Source organism: Andrographis paniculata, unplaced genomic scaffold (assembly GCF_009805555.1).
Source record: "Andrographis paniculata isolate CXL003 unplaced genomic scaffold, ASM980555v1 Contig56END, whole genome shotgun sequence".
NCBI classification, from domain to species: Eukaryota; Viridiplantae; Streptophyta; class Magnoliopsida; order Lamiales; family Acanthaceae; genus Andrographis; species Andrographis paniculata.
The window spans coordinates 2,995,579-3,016,490 of record NW_026137591.1 but is presented as its reverse complement, the minus strand read 5'-3'; the positions used below and the strand labels follow the sequence as shown (position 1 = coordinate 3,016,490).

At 38.1% G+C, this 20,912-nt stretch overlaps 2 protein-coding genes across 7 annotated transcripts in view; one reads left to right on the top strand and one right to left on the bottom strand.

Annotated features, from left to right (window-relative positions):
• Nucleotides 1-508: 508 nt before the first annotated feature.
• LOC127256772 (uncharacterized) overlaps nucleotides 509-20,912 on the top strand; it is a 63,805-nt gene continuing 43,401 nt past the window's right edge. For 2 of the 6 annotated variants that reach the window (XM_051282958.1, XM_051282960.1), the window contains exons 1-2: nucleotides 509-894; nucleotides 3,143-3,288. In XM_051282958.1, coding sequence (XP_051138915.1) covers nucleotides 705-894; nucleotides 3,143-3,264 — 312 coding nt within the window. In that variant the 5' untranslated portion in view covers nucleotides 509-704 and the 3' untranslated portion in view covers nucleotides 3,265-3,288. Of the gene's footprint in view, nucleotides 895-3,142; nucleotides 3,327-5,465; nucleotides 6,039-6,672; nucleotides 6,788-10,308; nucleotides 10,416-10,906; nucleotides 12,237-20,912 lie in introns of those variants that run through there. The other 4 variants (XR_007839904.1, XM_051282956.1, XM_051282957.1 and 1 more) reach the window with 4 other exon arrangements.
• On the bottom strand, nucleotides 3,532-6,119 carry LOC127256774 (uncharacterized). Its single transcript, XM_051282962.1, has 4 exons — nucleotides 5,867-6,119; nucleotides 5,640-5,737; nucleotides 3,844-3,899; nucleotides 3,532-3,738 (listed from the first exon to the last, which is right to left on the bottom strand). Exons 1-3 carry the CDS (start codon nucleotides 6,117-6,119, stop codon nucleotides 3,849-3,851), a joined length of 402 nt encoding a protein of 133 aa, XP_051138919.1. The 3' UTR covers nucleotides 3,532-3,738; nucleotides 3,844-3,848.

Genomic DNA, 20,912 nt, shown 5'->3' with positions numbered 1-20,912 from the left:
AAATCTAATTTTTAGCAATGGCTGGAGGTTTGTTTAAATCTCGCTTCCGCTAACATATTTGATTATATGTTTATTTTCTAACATTTGGTATCTGAGCCCGATTAGATGGTGAAGTAGACTGGGTGGCATTGGTTGTGGTGGTGGGCTCACCCTCGTAACCTGCAGATGTGCCTTGTGTCGAAAGTCTCCTGACGGTGTTGGGTCGGTCCCGATTAAGGTGGTCAAGCAGCGAGTCCCTTTGTGATAGGCGGTACAAGGTGGGCAGGGAAGGTCTTATAAGTCCTCCGCTAGTATGAGACCTTTTGGAGGATATCCAAAAACACATTCGTGCGGACTCAGCCCAAAGCGAAAAATATCATATTTGTGTTAAGTTCACAAGTCTCAACAAAATAAACATACCCAAGAAATGTACCTTATTAGTTTATATGGTTACATGATAAAAAGTGCCGGTGGTAATAGTGGAAGGGTCAGTGCTATTGTTGGTTCGGTGTTCATACAGGTCAGCGGAGAGAGAGACCACACCAAAGAAAATTCACCATTTAACACCTCCACCCCATCTCCATCTCCCCTTCTTCTTTCTTCCCCATAATACCACCACCGCTCTTCCCTCCCTTTCTCCAATCCAATCGCTCTCTTTCTATATATAATCAATCAAGACGAATAGTCCACCGAGTACTAAGCTGTTAGATTAGAAGGCAGCAGCAATGGCGTACGTCGATCACGCCTTCTCCATATCCGACGATGATATAATGATGGGAACCTCCTACACTGTCAACAACAAGCCTCCTATCAAGGAGATCGCCCTCGCCGTAGCTCTCCTCGTCTTTGGCACTCTCGGAATCGTCATCGGTGTCTTAATGGCCGTCAATGAAGTCGGCGGCGATCGCGCTCACGGTGCTTGGTTTTATTCATATTTCCGTTTTTGTCCTCCACTTCGTTTGTGCCTCCACTATTTCTGCCTAGGGTTTGGTTAGGAATGGATTTCGAGCTGCTCTATAGCATTCAATAGTTCATTTTGCGCTTTATCACTGTGTTAGGGTTCCAAAAGGAAAAGCCAATTGTTAATAGTAGTTAAAGGCCATTAATCTATGGAGATTTTGATTATATATTCACTGGGGTAAGAGTAGAGAAGAGAGGTTTTAGAAACTAAAACAAGAACACAAGGTCGAATTGGTCATAGTTAAGTAGGTGTTCCTTTTTTAACTTATTGATCGGAATTTTCAGCCTTCTTAGTAGTTTATAATAAGCTTCAATGTATCGATCTGTGATCTCTTACGGGATAACAAAGCAGTGAATTAGTGAATTGTTAATCAGGGAGACACAAGTATGGAAGTTTGATAAGAATTAGCATACTAGAAATGGTGGTACTTGAACAATTTAAATTCTTAGTTTATCGATTACCTATATTCCTGTTTTCGTCGGGATATAACTGAAACTTAAAGCTAAGAATATATGATGTTTTGAGGCACCAAAGAATGGGTCATGTTGTTGAGGAAGTTAAAAAATCAATTGTTAACTGGAAGGTGGTTTATGGTATACCAATATTTCATTTTGGTATGATAGTTGGTAAGAGTGGAGCTTCTCTGCATTATGTTCTGTTTTAGAATCCTCAAGTTTAGTCTTTCGGATTGAAGTTGTATCGTTTGGAATTTCAGACCTTTCTTTGTCATTTTTAGAGTATAGGATGATGTTAGACCTACAAGCCCGGTGTGTCTCAGCCGTGGCATGGCAATACGGGCGTGGACTATATTAACCTACACGCTGTAGAATATTGGTTGTAGCTTTGATATTCCACTAAGCATTGATTTTGCAAGGTAAAGCTGAAGCGGTTGGAGTCTTTCTCTATGTGCTTATACGAGATTGTTTTGGCAAATGGTTTTTGACACAACTACGCAATTTGTAGTGCAGTCGAGTTAACTTATAGGGTCGAGGGAAAGATAGAAAATTGTCTAAATCTTGCTTGGACGTTTTACTTTTTCGTCATTTTACTATAGAACTTTTAGGCAAATTTGCTCCACAAATACTTAGAATTATAATAGATTATGATTGAAGTATTTTGTCTGACAATCAATTTGCATGCAAACTCTTTTTGAGATTTTTTATGTGAATTAGGTGTGGTAAGCATTTTTATAGCTTCTTTATTAATACAAATTATGACTCTTCAAAAATCAGAAGAATCATAATATTAATCTTTGCAAGTAAGATGTTTGATCTATAAATTAGCGATTTAGTATATTCTTAGAATTGTATGTTTCCAACTAAACCCCATTCTCTAGATGTGTTCCGGTGTGATTCAACAGAAGATATTCTCATCGTTTTGTATGTAGCAAAAATATTCCCAAAAGACTTTTTTGAAAAAGGCCATATTGATTTAATGTAAATGGATGGATAGTGAGGGCATGCTCAATCTTCACGACAATAGTTTTTACCTCAAGACTTGCACGTCACACGTCACAAGAGTATGCTGTAATTGTAGAGACTTTCACGGTAATAAAAGGAGAAGGTTTATTTCTATATGGTCATTTGATATCGACTTCTGATAGCTCGTGCCGAGGATTATCTATGCATGTCAATAATCGATTTATGTATGGAGTTACTGTAATAGCTATAGAGGAGAAGTTAAAGATGTTTCCATATGCATAATTCTTTGGATTGTGAATCATGTATACTCGGAGACTTTACATAGATGCAGTGCATCAGTAGAGTCGGATTAAGACAATGCAGCTTTGTGAACTTCCATTTTTCTTTCTGTCCTGCTTTGCCAATATTGTGTTTGTAGACTTTTAAGTGTTGCTCGTGTCGTAAAACCTTGAGTATAACACTTACCGAGCAGCTCTGACTCGTAGAATGTATCGTTGTGGCTATATTGTTTCTTATACGGTTTCTATTTATGCCATCAGCCAGTTGACGCTTCTCATTATTCTATTATCTTTCCAATTTATTCCATTTCCATCCGTAAGTCAGGTTCTTTTCTAGTTTTATGAAGACCATAAGGCTTACGAGAGCTTTCCTGTTAAATTTATTGTATTCACTTAGTATCGCAATTTATTACCGACACTTATTCATGTTTGTCACTTGAATAGATAATCTGATTACTTTCCTTCTATCCTGCGTCTTATGTGAAAGCATGGCTGTATTGCAGGGATTTTTTTTGCATTACTGGGTGGAATTTTGTTCCTTCCGGGATTCTATTACACTCGTATTGCGTACTATGCTTATAAAGGCTATAAAGGTTTCTCCTTTTCCAACATACCTCCTGTCTAAAGATGGACTGATCAATGTACATAGGTATGTGTATATATACAGTTGCCTGCATCGTGTTTCGACTGCATCTTTGCTCATATCTTATATCTATATTCTTCATATTGTATCCATTTTCTTTCCAGTATATTGAAGTATTGTATGTGAATCTGAAATTTGTTAGCTGCAAGACTGCTTTCGTGTAAGACAGTATTGACTTGCTGCTGTAGTTTTCTTCTCTGGTCAAGGAAGTTATATTATATTCATGCTTATATTTAAACTGCAAATAGGTTGACAATGTATGTAAATGGAATTTAACTTGTCATTGGATTTGGAGTAGGCATTTAGGTTATTCGAATAGTTTGAAAGTCTGTAAGCATCTAATATAGGCAATAAAATCACATAATATTACAGGGCATTAATAGGGTGAAGTTTCCATGCATAAACATCAGCCACTTGAAACTGTTGTTTGGTATTCCAGATTTAGGAACTAAGTACCTGAAGAAATGTGTCCAGAGACAGTATCCATTGTTGTTATTCACATTTTTAAGAAACAAAATGCTCTTGGAATAAAATCAAAGAAACCTTGTGAGAGTTTCTTACCATTTTCATACATTCGGCACTCTACCGGGTGTGATTTGTGGTTTTGCTTCCGGATTCTACAATCAGGCCAAGAAAGGAACTTAGGCTTGAATATAACACATAAACTTCACTTAGGCTATTCATTTAACAACTATTAAATGTAGCATGTTTACTGATGTTTTGGCATTATACATCAAAAAATTTCTCCAAATTATATCATAAATTACATTAAAAAATATACATTTTTATACAAAACATTACATATATCATTTATTTACATCACATCAAATATATATTTTTTGTTCAATTTTTTTATTATTTCCAAATCTCTACAAAAAACTTAAAACAATTCCAAAATACATCTTAATTTCCCCAAGGAAGCATGGAACATAAACTCAACAAGAACTTGCTGATTAAAACCCTTAAGAGGGCAGCAAATCAACCACAGATAACTAGCAAAAGATATTTGACCAAAGCAATGAACTTTTTAAAACAGTTCGATATTCAAATGGTTAAACTAAAAAGTCTTTCCACAGTTGAATTTTGTTGCAAAGAATGCTTAAAGAAATGATAGACAAAAGGGAAGGGCCCGTATATGCTTTTATAGAAGCAACATTACCTAATATGTAATCTTTTCTCAATTTTGTGAACGGTCAAATTCCAATTCAAAATTGCAATACTTTCTCAATCTTCAGATGATCTCACAATATCTAGGCAGTGAGTTTCGGTTTGAGTGCTGCTGATTTGAACCCAGTCAGCACCAAAACCGCCGTCCTAGGGCGTGGTCAGCGAGAATTAATTATTGGAGATAGACAGTCGATGATCATAAAGTACCCCTTTACCATTCTGTAGAAATGTACTATTCTATTTGTACAGATATGGTAGAGGGGCACATTCAATCCCTGTTTGTTTATTTCTTTTGATGAGACATTATTTATTTCATATTCGATACTAGAATGAAATGTGAGACATGTGATTCCCGAAGTTACGGGGCTATTTTGCCGAGTTCCTTAGAGAGAGTTGTCTCGCGAGCATTGTCATCATCTATGGTAGTTAGGCTTCTAACAAGTGATTCTACCCATATAAGTATTTATTTTCTTTTCCTTCTTTCCTGCTCCATCGCCAAGACGTGTATGAATCCAAAGGTGTGTTTACTAGAAGTTATTAGGGCAGATTAATTTGTCATTCCTAATCACATGCTTACATGTTAGTGTCACAAATTATTTATACGGCGACTGTTTCAGTGCTGAATCTTAACTGTGCATCATAAGACAGCAGCCCATATTTTATATTAATTGATTTGATAAGAATATAGAAAATAAACTAACACATAACAATAGTCTACACATCGCACATGAGATATGTTCATCCACATCTATAGTTGAAAGCATGCACTTCTCTCTCTTTTATCTACTGAGTAAGGCTAATGAGCACTCTACCAGAAGTGTATCTATATAAGTATACGATTAATACACTAACTTATAAAACTAAATGTATCCCATAAAACAAGGGAGATAAAGTAATCCCTTAAATTGAGATGAAAATTATAATCTTATGGCTCTTTTTCCACATATAGCCCTCAACCACTTAACTATTAGTTTTTCCCTATCAAATGCTGATTAAGTTATTCCATTAAACCTCAGCAAGAGACAGGGCTAGAATCTCAAGTTTTGAATCTCCAACTAGCACAAGTCTCCTAAAGCTTTCTCTTTCAGAAGTAAACCACACTCAGGAATCAAAGCATAAACATCCTAAACATGGTGTCAGGCAAATGCATACAGGTATTAAATAGGCATATTATATTATTAACGAGTTACCTTCTCGTTGCATTCATAGTAATCGTTCAATGCCCACTGGTACTTGGATTGATCCAAACCAAACCAACGAGCTACATGCTCATCCAAACTCGCATGCGCTGAACAAGATCAATTCAGGCGAATAACATAATTAGACATAATTCACAGAATTACCTTACTAGATATACAAATCATGTTGCCCAAATTCGCACAAGTGAAAACGCTAAGCAAATCAATGGAGAAGATACCATTTTGAATTTTGGCCACCGTGTCCCTGAAGAAACCAAGTGATGGAGGCTTTTCTTTGAAGAACTGCGCAGGCGGAGCCATCACCGGGGGAGGGGAGGGTTTCTCGACCGGAACTTGAACCGGAGAAATTACACCGGGAGATTCTGGTCCTCGGCCGGAATTTGGCGTCGCCGGTGGCGTAAAAAATACGGTGTACGGCCCGATCTTCCCAATCCGCGGCGGCGGCGTCGCCGATTCGTAATTGATTGGCATTTTCTAGTAAATGAATAAATTAAACACTAATAATCGAAAAATTGGAGCCAAATTCTTCCAATCGTTTCTTTCCTCAGAATCAGAACTGCAAGAATGGGGACCTCGGCGTCGATCGGAAGCAGGTTGCGCCTTCCCCGTTCGTTTGGAAGTGGAAGTCCAAAAAGAAGTGCAGAAGGGAGTGAGTGAAAGGATTGGTATGACTCAACTGGTACTCAACTGTTATTTTTCTCTTGTACTTTAAAAGAGGGATGTAATTGTCAAATAGTAAAAGGGGCATTTTGGGAATTCAATAGACTGCAGCAACGGCGTCCCACGTTCTAGAGTGTTTATTTGGATTTTATCTTTTCAAACTTTACTGCGTTTGTTTACCGATTGCATATTGATTAAAAGTAATTTATTTGTTTGTTTGTTTGGTTTGGATTTTGAGTTAATATTAATTAAAGTAATTTTGTAAATTTTTTTACTCGAAGGTTGTATAATGTATATGGTTAAATAAATTTTAACTCCTCTTTTGTTTTGGTTTCCGACGATCTCCTCTTTTCTTCTCCGGCAGACAGACGGCAGACCCGCGGAGAACTCCCGCGACGACTCCTCCGTCAATAGCAGCACACCTCCGTTGCCACCAAACAGAACCTGGCTTCTCGATTCTTTCTCCGATCTTTCATCACCGAGAGGAACATCGACGGAAGGCTCAGACCAAGGTGCGAGAACGGCCCGAGGTAACCACACCTCAAGGTGGAGGTCGGCTCATCACTCTAAACCTCGACACCCACCGGAATCGGGGCTTCTCACTCACCGGAATCACTCGCCGGGACTAGCTGATAGAACTAACGGTTACCCTGAAGGAATAATTGAGGATGTTCTTGTGCAAGTGAACGAGTTAATATTCCCGATTGATTTCTATATTTTAGATATGCATGATGGTAATTCGCCTAATCCTTCGTCTATTATGCTTGGACAACCTTTTATGCGCACCGCACAATCAAAGATAGATGTTAAAATAGGGACACTGACCATGGAGTTCGAAGGTGTAAAGGATCATTTTAATATTTTTTATGCAATGGGATATCCTGTGGAGCCTAATACTTTGTGTTGTGTAGATGTTCTTACTCAATGTGCAGGAAGTCTTTGACTTGAGTGGAAAGGATGAATTGGAGGTTGCCCTCGAACTTGAAGTATGTTTTCCTAGGAGTTGGAGAGACATTACCGGTGATCATATCTGCTGCACTGTCTCCTAGTCAAGAGGAGAAGTTGATCCGAATTTTGAGAGAGCACAAAGAAGCCATTGGGTGGACGTTAGCTGATATAAAGAGGATTAGCCCATTTCTTTGCACCCATAAGATTGTGCTTGAGGAAAATGCCAAGCCAATAAGGTAAGCTCAAAGGAGGTTGAATTCTGCTATGATGGAAGTCGTAAAGAAAGAGATCTTGAAGCTTTTGGATGCCGATATCATCTATCCAATTTCGGATAGTCAATAGGTAAGTCCAATTCATGTTGTCCCCAAGAAGGCGGGAGTCACCGTTGAGGTTGACCACGATGGTAAGTTGATCCCGGTTCGGAAACAAACCGGTTGGCGTCAATCCATCTACTGCCGTAAGCTAAATTCAGTCACAAAGAAAGATCATTTTTCATTACCTTTCATTCATCAAATGGTTGAGAGACTAGCAGGAAGATGTCATTATTGCTTTCTAGATAGTTTTTCAGGTTATTTCCAAATTGCGATTTCACTGGAGGATCAAGAAAAGACGACATTCACTTGTCCCATTGGCACTTTTGCTTATAGGCGGATGCCATTTGGCTTGTGCAATGCCCCTGCGACATTTCAGCGGTGTATGGTAAGCATATTTTCTGAATATGTAGGAAAGATTATTGAGGTTTTCATGGATGATTTCAGTGTATATGGAAATTATTTTGATACTTGTTTAGATAATTTTGGTTGTGATCTTGAGAAGGTGTCGAGAGACAAAGTTAGTTTTGAATTGGGAAAAATGTCAATTTATGGTAGAAGAGTTAGTTCTTGGAGATTTAGTTTCATCAAAAGGAAAAAGAGGTAGATAAAGCCAAGATTGATATTATCTCTGCTTTACCCTATCCCACTTCGGTGAGGGATTTGCGTTATTTTTAGGGCATGTAGGATTTTATTGTCGGTTCATTAAAAATTTCTCAAAGGTGGCTGCTCCTCTTTTCTGATTGTTACAAAAGGATGTTCAATTTGAGTTTGATGAAGAGTGTACGAAGGCATTTGACAAGATTAAAGAGTTGTTGACATTACCGCCCATCATTCAACCACCGAATTGGGATTTACCTTTTAAGATTATGTGTGATGCAAGCGACACGGCAGTGGGGGCTGTACTTGGATAGAGAAGTGGAAAGATTCCATGGGCAATCTACTATGCATCAAAAGCACTCAATGGAGCCCAATTGAACTACTCCACTACTGAAAAAGAACTCTTAGCCGTTGTTTTCGCTTTAGAAAAATTTAGATCTTACTTGCTGGGTACTAAAGTAATTGTATTTTCTGACTATGCAGCTTTGAGGTATCTAATGGCGAAAAAGGAAAGCAAGCCAAGGCTTATACGATGGATATTACTTCTACAAGAATTTGATATGGAGATTCGAGATAAAAAGGGAAGTGAAAATTTGGTAGCTGACCATTTAAGTCGTCTTCCTATGGTTCATGATGAACTACATTTGAGGGAGTATTTTCCGGATGAGCAATTACTTGCGATTTCTTATTCTTCTCCTTGGTATGCTGATTTAGTGAACTATTTGGCCACTAATAAATTCCCTGCAGGATGGACAAAAGCAAAGAAGGATAAGCTGAAAATTGATGCAAAATACTATGTTTAAGATGACCCCTACTTGTGGAAATGATGTGCAGACCAAGTCATTCGACGATGTGTCGAAGAAAGTGAGTGTGAATCCATTCTGAAGTTTTGTCATTCACTAGAATGTGGAGGTCATTTTGGCTCTCAACAGACTGCAAGAAAGGTACTCGATAGTGGATTTTATTGGCCTACATTATTTAAGGATGCTTATGAATTTTGAAAAGCATGTGATAAATGTCAAAGAGTAGGCAATATTTCTGCTAGAAATCAAATGCCCCTAACCCCGATGTTGTTTGTTGAGGTATTCGATGTGTAGGGTATGGATTTTATGGGTCCAATTCCACTTACACATGGTTTTCTGTATATCATACTTGTTGTTGATTATGTGTCGAAGTGGGTGGAAGCAAAGGCCACCCGAACTAACGATGCTAAGGTTGTTGCAGATTTCCTAAAGTCCTTGATTTTCACTCGCTTTGGAATGCCTAAGTCAATTAATTGTAAGTGATCGGGGCACACACTTTTGCAACAAAACCATTTCAGCGTTGTTTCGCAGGTATGGAGTTCTTCATAGGGTCTCAACATCATATCATCCGCAAACAAACGAACAAGCAAAGGTTTCTAATCGGGAGATAAAAGAGAATTCTAGAGAAAATGGTGAGGCCGGATAGGAAGGATTGGAGTTTACGCTTAGAGGATGCGTTATGGGCATACAGAACTGCATATAAAACTCCGCTCAGGACGTCGCCCTACAGGTTAGTCTTTGGTAAGCCTTGCTATTTACCCGTTGAACTTGAACATAGAGCTTTTTGGGCTATTAAACAGTGTAACATGAATTTGAGTGAAGCTGGAGAATATAGGAAATTACAGTTGCAAGAGTTGGAGAAGATGCGAAATAAAGCTTACGAGAATGCTGTGATTTATAAAGAAAAGAGTAAGAAATTTCATGATCAAAATATTTTGAGGAAGGATTTTAAGGTTGGTCAAAAGGTTCTGCTTTATTATTGTCGTCTTAAGCTCTTTCCGGGTAAGCTTCGTTCTCGTTGGATAGGTCCGTTTTTTATTACTAACGTGTTTCCGTATGGTGCAGTTGAGATTCAAAGTCTAAGCACTGAAAAGAGGTTTGTTGTGAATGGACATCGTCTTAAACTTTACTATGAGGGGTTCCAGAGCAAAGAAGTGGAGTGCGTAGCTCTCTTTGAACCGCTTGATTAGCTTAAGAGATGTTGTGTCGAGCCAACGACAATAAACAAAGGCACTTCTTGGGAGGCAACCCAAGTGTTTTAATTTTATTTTGTGTGTTTTGAGTTTTTGTTGTGTTTGTGAGTCAGTCTCATGCCTTGATTTTGGTGCTTTATTGCAGGTAACAAATTTATGGTTGGATGAGCAATGGACAAAGTTCTTAGGCGTGGCCATGCATCCAGTGTGTTGTGATTGATGAGAGGGAGAAATTTTTAAAGAAATTAGAACGTAAAACTTTTTTGGGCATGATCACGCTTAATGAAATTTTACATTCTGAAAAATTGTGCGAAAAGAGGATTTATTTTGGGGAATTATTATATTTATTAAATTTAATATTACTGTATTTATTATTATTTCTATAATAAATATTATTATAGCTATTAATTTTTTTTGTTATATATATATATTTTTTGTTGCTATATTTATTATTATTATAGTTACTATACTTAATCTTATTATTATATTTATTACTACGTCTATAATTATAATTATTATGATATTTATTACTATAATTATTATATTTATTATTACTATATTTATTATTGTTTCTATAATTATAATTATTATAGTAATTAAATTCTAATTTTTTATTTTCATATTTATTACTATATTTATTATTACAATTATATTATTATTGCTATATTTATTATTATTATTATTATTATTATTATTATTATTACACCCTTTAAAAGCTAATTATTTTTGTCTCTCTCTCACAGCTGTCCGATGCGCTCTTCTCTCCCGCTCTCTCCACAGGCCGGTTTGAACGATTGTGCCTCTGCTAGCCGCCGCAGCCCAGCCGGTTCGTGCATCCCGCCGCAAATAGAAGTTCCCCGTCCGCCAGTAGCAGCAGCCACCGCCTCCTGCGCGCCTCCTCCGCCAAGCCGGCGCGCTGAAGCCGCCAAACCATCATCAGCCCGGTTCAAACCGCATCCTCCGCCGCGCGCTGCTCCCGATCTCCAACTGCTGCTGTTCTGCGCTGCCACTGACCATCAGCTGCGAGTCACCAATGGAAATTTCAGGGAAGTCATTTACTCTTGATCTATATTGCATTCTCTTGAGAAACCTCTATCGATTATTGCCTAGATATTATACAAAATAAGTTGATGATGAAGAATTTTAATTTCGGCGATTTTCGTAGAGGTTCTTTGATGCAACCGATAAATGGATGCATATAGATTATTGGGAGAGATTATTGGGTGATTGATATTGTCGAATAATATTTAAATGTTTGTTGTGAAATTGTTCTTGGTGTTGGGGTTAATTGAGGACTTGCTATTTAGTTGTTGAATTTTCTGGCGTGCAGGCATTATGACTAAAGTGCGGGCATCGGATTCGGTTCCCGCAAGGGTTCCAATAGCTACGAGGTTGTCAACTATTTCAAAGACGAAAGGATGCAAAAGAACAAGCATTGAGGGAACGGACATCTTCTTAGTTGCGGGGTAGAGATACGGGTAATACAATGACCACAATTCCAGTCGATTTTCCTACTTCTGTATCCACCAATGTACGGGCACAAAAAGGTAACTCAGTTCAAGTGTTGCCTCCAACTCAAGTTGGGGGCCATTTACATTCTTTCACACCCAAGGAACATACAAGGTACGAACTTTTGTGCACTAAGAGCATTTTCTCGGGTAAGTACATTCACGTTGAAACACTTGAGAAGTTACGCATTAAAGATGTTGTTCTTGATTACATATCTAGCATTGGTTGGAGTTGTTTATTTACTTATCAACAACCTGGTTTCATTGAACTTGCCCTCGAGTTCTTCTCTACATTTATGTTTGACTTGCCTAAACAATTTGATGTAATGCAACCTGATGTAATTAGATTCTCTTTGCTTGGTAAAGAGTTTAAGCTTTGTTTAGCAGAATTTAATTTACATTTAGGTTTTGTGACTTCCGAGGAGCTTGAGGATGATTCTTTCAATACCGATGCATGTGCGTTTATTGAGCCCTTTTCTGTTTCAGTCGAGAAATTACGGAGTGAATTTTCTGTGGATTGAAAAGTTTGTTTTGACAATAATATGCCTGCTCGTAGATTGAAGGACCCCGCCCTTCGTTATATTTAGCGTTTCATTGCTTCATTTATATCCGGGCGTAGGGGTACCTCCAGTATTGTTACTAAAGCTAATTTTCCTTTCTATGGTGCATGACTAGTGGCATTAGGGTTAATCTTGGGTACTGGTTGGTTGTGCAGTTTAGTGAAGTTTTTAAGAAAAAAAGAGATTTGATTGGTGCCTCGTTTATAACTACTCTTGCTATTAGTTTGGGTGTTCTCCCTAGTATTGATGCTTATGTTATTTCTAGGAGGCGCCTCCATCAAGTAGGACCAATAGAGTACTTGGATATGGTGGTATTGTTCCGCATGGGTATGGTAGTGAAAGATGATACTGGATATCGTCTTGTTAATCAGTGGCGTCGGCCGTCCCATCGCGATGTAGTCCAGTTTGATGATGACCGAGAGGAACCCCCTATTGATGCTTCTACTGAGGATGGTGCTCCTGCGCGATCCGCCACTGGCTCTACTTTACAGGCGTTGGCATCTGATGTTAAAATACTGAAGGAGAATAATAATGACCTTCGTGGCAAGCTTGATGCGATTATAGCTGGACAAGCGGCTCTACAAGGATAGTTAGACTCCATTGAAAAGCTTTTGCGCGCCCGTTGCCGATCCTAAGCGGGCCGGTTGCCCCCACCTATTCCAGGGAAGTTTCTTTTCTCCTTTCTTTTATTTCATCTTTGTTCTTGCAATAGGGACATTGCACTAATTAGGTGTGGGTTGGGGGGAGATTAGAATTTTTGATGCGATATAATGCTTTATTTTGATGACTTCCCTGCATGTCTTCTTGTGTATTTTGAGCCGAGGTTGTTGTGCTTACTTAGTTCATTAGGATCTTGCCGTGTTTGTTGATGAAGTTAGATGACGAGTGTGCTTAGCCTTCTGAAAAAGAACCCTTAAGTGAGTTATTTGAGCCTTATTTGAGCAAATTCACTCATACATATCATATATGCTCAATTTTTTTTTTGGATTGTGTAAACATATGTTATATTTGACTACCTAGAACTTGCTTACTTATGCTTATTGACTCCGCGTTTATTGAGAATTGATGGGATTAAAATGATAAGGCACTAGGATTACCCATGTTGGCCTTAATTTCATCTCTTTACCAATATTATCCCCTAGTGAACCAAGTTTGAGCTTAAATGTATTATCTTATTTTTCTTGGTTTCTATTTAACCCCGAGCCAATAAGCCCTTTTATTGGACTAAGCCAAACGCCTACTTGAACTCATGGGAACTTGAGGGATTGTTCTTTGATTCATTACATTAGATTATTTAGAGTTGCATTCATTATACGATACTATTCCGAAGTTGTACTTGAAAGTATTCATATTGTGGCATGGTTATAAATTCACATATATTTTTGCCAAAAATATCTCATTATCTAGCTCCTTAAATAATAATAATAATAATAAAAAAAGGGGCTGAAAGAAAAAAGAAATATTACGAGTCCTTAAAATAATAAAAAAAAAAGACTCATGTAAAAGAAAGAAAGTATGTTCTTGTTTTGCATTGATCATCGTTAGTGCAATGTTGTTTGATTTTTGTTCATTCATGTATGCGATTTGTGCTCATTGTGATGTGATGAATTGATAGATTAATTCTTCGGTCCCATTAGCTGTTAATATCCTTTTTCCTATCCCAACCATGACCCCATTATAACCTTTAATTAAGACCTTTGATTATGAACGTTAATTTCTTGAGGAATTGTGGAGTTGATTTGATTTGCTTGCAAGCCTGTGGGGTTCGTCGTTTACTTCATGTGCATTGAGTGAATATACCCTAAACACATGAGGGTGAGAGCTTTACGTTGTATACATTCCACATTTTGTGAGGTTAGTTGGTTCTTGCATGCTTTGAATCTGACGTAATTGATAACACGACTAAGTGACTTTTGCGCTAGTGAGTATTTCAATTCTTGGTTTGGACATATGCTTGAGGACAAGCATGGAATAGGTGTGGGGGAATTGATATTTGTTGTATATAATGATATTTTATTATGTTTTGGGCGACTTTTGAGATACGAAATTCCGTATATATGCAACTCATGGTGTGTTTTTGATTGCGTAATAGGTTTCATGGAGTTGACATGTTTTGGAGTGTATTTAGGAGACAATGAGCAGAATGCACGAATGCTTTTGGCATGATCACGCAACACAATATGAGAAATATGGAATTCGCAAAATGGCCCTCCGGGGTAAATTAACAATATAAAAAGTATGTGATGATTGAAGTGCAAAAGGGATCTATTTAAACGGGGATCTTGGGATGGATTTGATGAGACACGATTTTTTTTCAATTGAAGAGGAGAAGAGAAGGGGACTACCACGTTCTTTACCACGACACCATATTATTTGAAGGAAAAGAAAGAAGGACACGACGAAAGGAGGAGAACTTGGAAGAGGATTGCAGACAACTTTTCAAGGCGTTCTTTTTCTATCTTCATATTGTTCTTCTTTGTCGATTTCGAAATTGAAGGCATGATGAACTTCTTTATTTGTTCTGCGTTTTCAATTCCTATGAATTTCAAGTAATTTTCTTTCTAGCGTAGGTGTGAATTTATGTTCGGAATTGAATTTGTGAGACTTAATTTTGTTTAATTTGGTGTTCATCGATATTGGGTATTTTTAATTTTTGTAATTTATACATTTAGAAATCTTAAATTGATTATTGCGCACGTATTGATTTGAGATTTCATAGCTAAATTGGAGATTGGCACCCGTAATTGTGTAATTTTCCAATTGGTGTAGCGGCGTAGAGAAATACTCTAGGGAAGAATTAGAATCAATTTTAAACAAATCCGCGTAGAAATTTTGTTAAATTGAATTGGGCCTTTCTAGTACTTAAAGCTGTCGAGTCACTAAAACTATGGTCGTACCTAGGATTCTCACTCGATTAGGAAAATAGCTAATGGTTGTACCTTAGCTATCGACAAAGTTAGGAAAGGTTGGTTGTGAACGCGTGTAGATAAACTATAACCAATTTATCCAACTAGCCAATGAACTTGATTTTTAGTCGATAAACAAAATTTATATCCCGAACAGAAAATTCATACCTTGCTAGAGTCTAATCATCTTTGGTAATTTGCCTTGAATTTTATTTTATTTTATTTAGTTGAGTAAATTTATTTTCTCATTATTTAGTGTGATAAAACCCTCCCCCCATTATATATATAGTATAATTATAAATAACCGAATATTTAATATTATTATTGTTTCCTGCGGAGACGACCCTACTCATTGAGCTACTGCATTTTGTAAATTTTTTGTGGCGTAGGAACTGATACTTTATTTTGCAGCTGTGCGACATGCGTGCACTAGCACCAATGGATTTCATCATCGGCTTTTGTCCCTCGCTGCATCTACGAACAAACATTATGCAGGAAAAATATATCGCACATAGAACACACAAGTCCTAACATACACCTAGATTGATCACTCAACAACCTAGCACGTAGTACACAGAATCGCAGGAATGCGTGGAAGAATAACTTCGGCTGAAGATTTCAAGTAAGTACTTTGGTGCCAATGTTGATAGCCTTCCTCAAAAGCGCAGCAACGGACGTCTTTCAAAAGAACTACGGGAATCTCTTGGAAAAAACCAAATTGACGGCAAAAACGGTGGGGACTATACGGCTCCACGAAGCATCGAAATCCATCCCGCAAAGTCAGAAAACAAGAGCGAATGGAGATGAAGTATTCTTGCTCGTAGTCTTCGCGCTTCCCGTCATCAACAAACCGTACGTCGAAATCTTTCGTGATCATGGTGCAAGCCTAACGAAAGTAGTCACCGCGTAAAATCTTTCGGCATGCAACATCTGCTCTATACGCACGAGCACTAACAGCCCCGGAGTGCTTCACCATCCCCGGACCACGGATTCCCTTCCATACGCTGTAGTGGGTCTGAAAATACTCAGCGATCCATCCGGTCAAAAAGTGGAGAGGAATTGTCGACCGAACTTTTTCCCAGGACATGATGAATCCGCGATCTGGTTTAGCCCCTTATAAATACTGGTTAAGACTGGAATGGCCAAGCTTACTGGAAATCCCGACGCTAGGACACTTGCCATCTTGAAAGTCGAAGGACGTATCAAACCAACATCGTCGAGCGGAAGCACAAAGATGCAAAGCCAACAAGAAAGGAACGCTGCGAGAAAAGTCTCCTCAAGGTGCTCCCGTCCAACTTTGAGTTTGGCAAAAGATGACTCCTGCGCCTTCGACCATGGCTCGTGGGCACCAATCTCTCCGGTAGGATTGTAAGTCGCATCAGGCCGAGAAGAACGAGTAGACTCCTTGCCACGACGAATTTGAGGACGCTCGTATTTGACGGTCTTTTCGCACCAAAAAGAAATCCAGTCGGTTGTGCGGACGCCACGTCGACCTTTGTCACGACTCCGAAGAAGGTGATAGGCATGCAACAGGTATCGGCACGAACGGGGAACCAGCTTCCTATCCTCTTTACTGCCATATAGCTCCTTTGCGCTTGGTACCACCTCTTCGTAAAATGAGCCGAGTATGGGGAGGCCCGCCAAGGACGCCAAGTCACGGAGAGAGATCGACACTTCACCGGCGGCAGTCAAAAGGGTGTTGGTTTTGGGACACCACGCCTCGCAAACGGCCTTGACGATCTCCGGAGAATAGTCGTAGGAGAACAAGGAAGCATAAACCGCATCGTAAATGCATCCTCTCTTTAGTGGAATCTCGCATCGATCCAGCACATCCTCCGCCCATTCCCAATAGCCGGCCACGTACGAAAAGTTGCCATCAAAAGAAGGAAGACCATTCTAAACGCACGCCCCATCCATGATCCGCCGCCCCAAGGTTGGAAGTGGAAGAACATCGTTTGACACGTGTTGATGAAGTGAGGATTGCAAGGTATGCTTTCCGCCAGCGACATTCCGAGACCACGTCTTTGGGAAATTTGGGACCTCCAAGCGAGGGCGAGCAGCTCCGCGTCCTATGAGTGGTGGATGCACCAATAGACGAGTCGCCTTGTCCAGCGGTTGACCTTCAAACTCGCAAATCACCAACTCGGCGTTTCCAGAGGGGGAGGAGACATCCTTGAAGTAAGCCATCTCGTCTACAAAAAAATATATATATCTAAGCAAAGATCAAAAGATAAAAAAAAAAAAAAAAAAAAAAACAACACAAGAGAAATAAGCCTACCCTAGAATGAGAGAAATCAAAATTGTGAGAAGTTGAGAATGATAAAGTTCTCTCATGGTGAGGGGTTTATATAGTGTCTAAAAAAAATTGAGATATGGAAAGACATGTATAAGGGAAGGAAGAAGATAAGGAAATAAAAAAAAAGGAAGGAAGATAAAAATAAAAACAAAGAATAAAGGAAAGAATATATATATATGATATGTGTATATATATATATATAAAATTTTTTGGCAAAAACGCCATTTAAAAAAAAAAAAAGAGAATTTTGCAAAACAAAAAAAAAAAAAAATTGTCAATTTTGCAAAAAAAAAAAAAAAAAAAAAAGGCAAAAACGCCATTAAAAAAAAAAAAGAAAAAAGAAAAAAAAAATTTTGCAAAAAAAAAAAAAAAAAAATTGCATAAAAAAAATGGCAAAAACGCCATTTACAAAAAAAAATGCAAAAAAAAAAAAAAAATTCTTTTTCTATGTTTCGAGACTCGTTCACGCCTTAAACATTTTGCGTCGGCTTAAACAAGTCTCGAGGGGGCATTTTGTAGACACTAAAAATATATGTCTAAAATCAATTAAATATCATGTATTTTGGAAGAAAATAAAATTCCAATAAAATAAATATATGGTATTTAATTATGCACATATGTTAATTTTTGTACAATAAATATCAACCATTAATGCAAAATCTGCTTAAAATGGAAGATATCGTACAAATATTACGTGCATAAATAGAGCCATAATAAATTTGGCAGCAAAATAAATTAATCTTGTCAATAAAGGAAGTATATAAATTAATATCTTCCAAACAAGGCAATGATATAAAGATCTTGTCAATAAAGGAAGTATATAAATTAATATCTTCCAAAAAAGGCAATGATATAAAGATTTTGACGAGAAAGGAAGGTGCATAATCAAATCCGTCAAAAATGGAAAACGGCATCCGAGGGAAAAGGAAAGATTATAAAATCTTTCCATCCACGTAGCACCATCCGAAAAGGAAGCCAATGCCACCCTCCCCTATAAATAGGAGCCTTGGCCAATTCATTTAGACACCGAAGTTCATTTGAAGACTCGCGCAAGGGTAAGTCTCTCTAGACTCTTTGCAATGTTCTTCATTGTTCTTCGTGTCCTTCGAAGCGTTCTTCGTCGAAAAGTCACCGATTTGGACAAATGATCCAATATTGGTTGACGAATCGATGAAGTTAACGTTCTTCGTCGTATGTCCGAGCCGGAGGAAGGATCAAATCTCTCAAAGCCATCGAGGAATCCATCAAAGCCAAGGAAGAGCCTCCAAAGTCGCTCCCAAAGCTTGAAGATGTTCGTCGCGTTCTTCATAAAAGGCGCAAACCAGGCCCTCTTCGATCCAAAAGTCAAAGGGACACGCCGCAAAAAGCGTTATGGAGCACCAAATCTCTCCCTCAAAGATCAAATTCCGTCGGATCATCCAAAGGAGGCATCAATCCAAAGCCGACGATCAAAATCGCCAACACGGATACCAAAGTTTCCTAAAAACCGATGAAGTCAAACCGAAGACCAAAATCCCTTCGGATCAAAGAAGCCACCCAAATCCAAATTGGAAAAATGGATCGACCCGGAGAGAGAATCAAAGGATCCGAATAGAGAATAGGACCCGCATTAAATTTAAATTAAATATAATTTGTACAAATTTTGTGTTTATAAAAATATAACACAATTTTTTTGTCTACATCTAGCATAGACACACTACTCTACAGCTCAGACACACTACTTTACAACTTAGATACACTACTATACAACTTAGACACACTACTCTATGCCTCGGACACACTATTTCACGAACTTAGACACACTACTCTCTAGCTTAAGTACACAGCCCTACAATTCAAACAAGCAGCCCTACAACCTAAGCACAGAGTTCTACAGCCTAAGTATAAAGTCCTACAGCCTAAGCGCGAAATCCTACAACCTAAGCATAAAGTCCTACAACCCAAACACAAAGTCCAACAGTCTAAGCACTAAGTCCTACAGTCTAAGCACAAAGTCCTACAACCTAAGCACACAGATTTCACAGCCTAAGCGCAAATATACAAGCACAATGACCACAAACAATTAAATAAGGAGACAACATGCTTTAAAAAAAAAAAAACAACAACTAGAGCACAAAAACATGCAATCCAAGTAACAAACATGATCACCAAATATCAACACTACAATCTAACATATAGAACACTTCAGGATCACATCAACAAGATAATCCACATAATAGGATCACATCACAATCCACATAACAGGATCACATCAGGAACTCAATCCACGTAATACCAACTAAACAATCAAAACGCAAAAATATCAAGGAATACATGCAACTCATCACACATCAAACAATATCATGCATCAAAGTATTCCTAACTTTCAACAATTAGTTCTAATTTTAGCATCTCATGCATATCTTCAACTAATTCCCCACAAGAAACATGCAATTTGATTTTCACACTTGGCATTTTATTATATTCGCAAGGAACCTATGGAGGAAAGACTAAATCAATCGCATAGCATACAAATCAAGAATCTAATACATGCATTTCAATTATTTCACCAAGGAAACACATAATGCAACAAAATCATTTTATTCTTGATTATCCTCCAATTTAAAATTCTTTTTAGGAATTTTTCAAACAATATCTAACATGCATTTTCTATCTCACACTGGAAATATCAACATGCATCTAACGATCGGCTATAACAACTCAACTTCTCAAGACTAACACCTACATAGCCCAAGAAACTACACTAGAAATAAACAATGAATCAAAAACAATTTCTAAAGAAATTTCACCAAGAAATACAAGAAATTCCGACAAATTCCAAGATTATTCAATCAATCACCAAGTAAGCATAGCCAATCAACACAAAGAATTTCAGCATATTATCAAACCACAATTTCAGTAAGAATCATAATATAGCAAAATTAAAGAGAGAGGGTTTAGCATTTTATCACAATTCGAGTCCTACCAAACTCAAATCAAATTTTCTTTCAATTTCGCAATCGGTTGATCACCCGGGGCTTTGATACTACTGTTATGAATTTATTCCCGGACCCTTTGGATTTATTGAACAAACCTTATATACAAATATACGAATCAATTAGTAACGGAAGCAATTAATCGAATAAAGCCAAATTATCCTACCGAATTGAAATGAATTAAAACATATTAATAAAAGGCTAAAAATATTTCTGGAAAAACCCAATCAAATACGCCTTAATAGAATTGAATTGGATGTTGAAATTGAATGGAAGGAAACCTCCTGTTCGTCTTCATCCGAAATTCAACCGCGACAAGAAACTGAAGCCACCGTCGACGATGACACGGCTTGCAGCAGCGGCGGCTGTCTTGCGCGGGACTTCACCGGTCATCTCCTCAGGCGACAGCGACCAGCAGATCCGGCGACAGAGGCGGCGGGACCGCAGCGGGTTTTGGAGACGAATAGTCGCTGCTCCTGCGACACTCTCGAACAGCTCCGACAG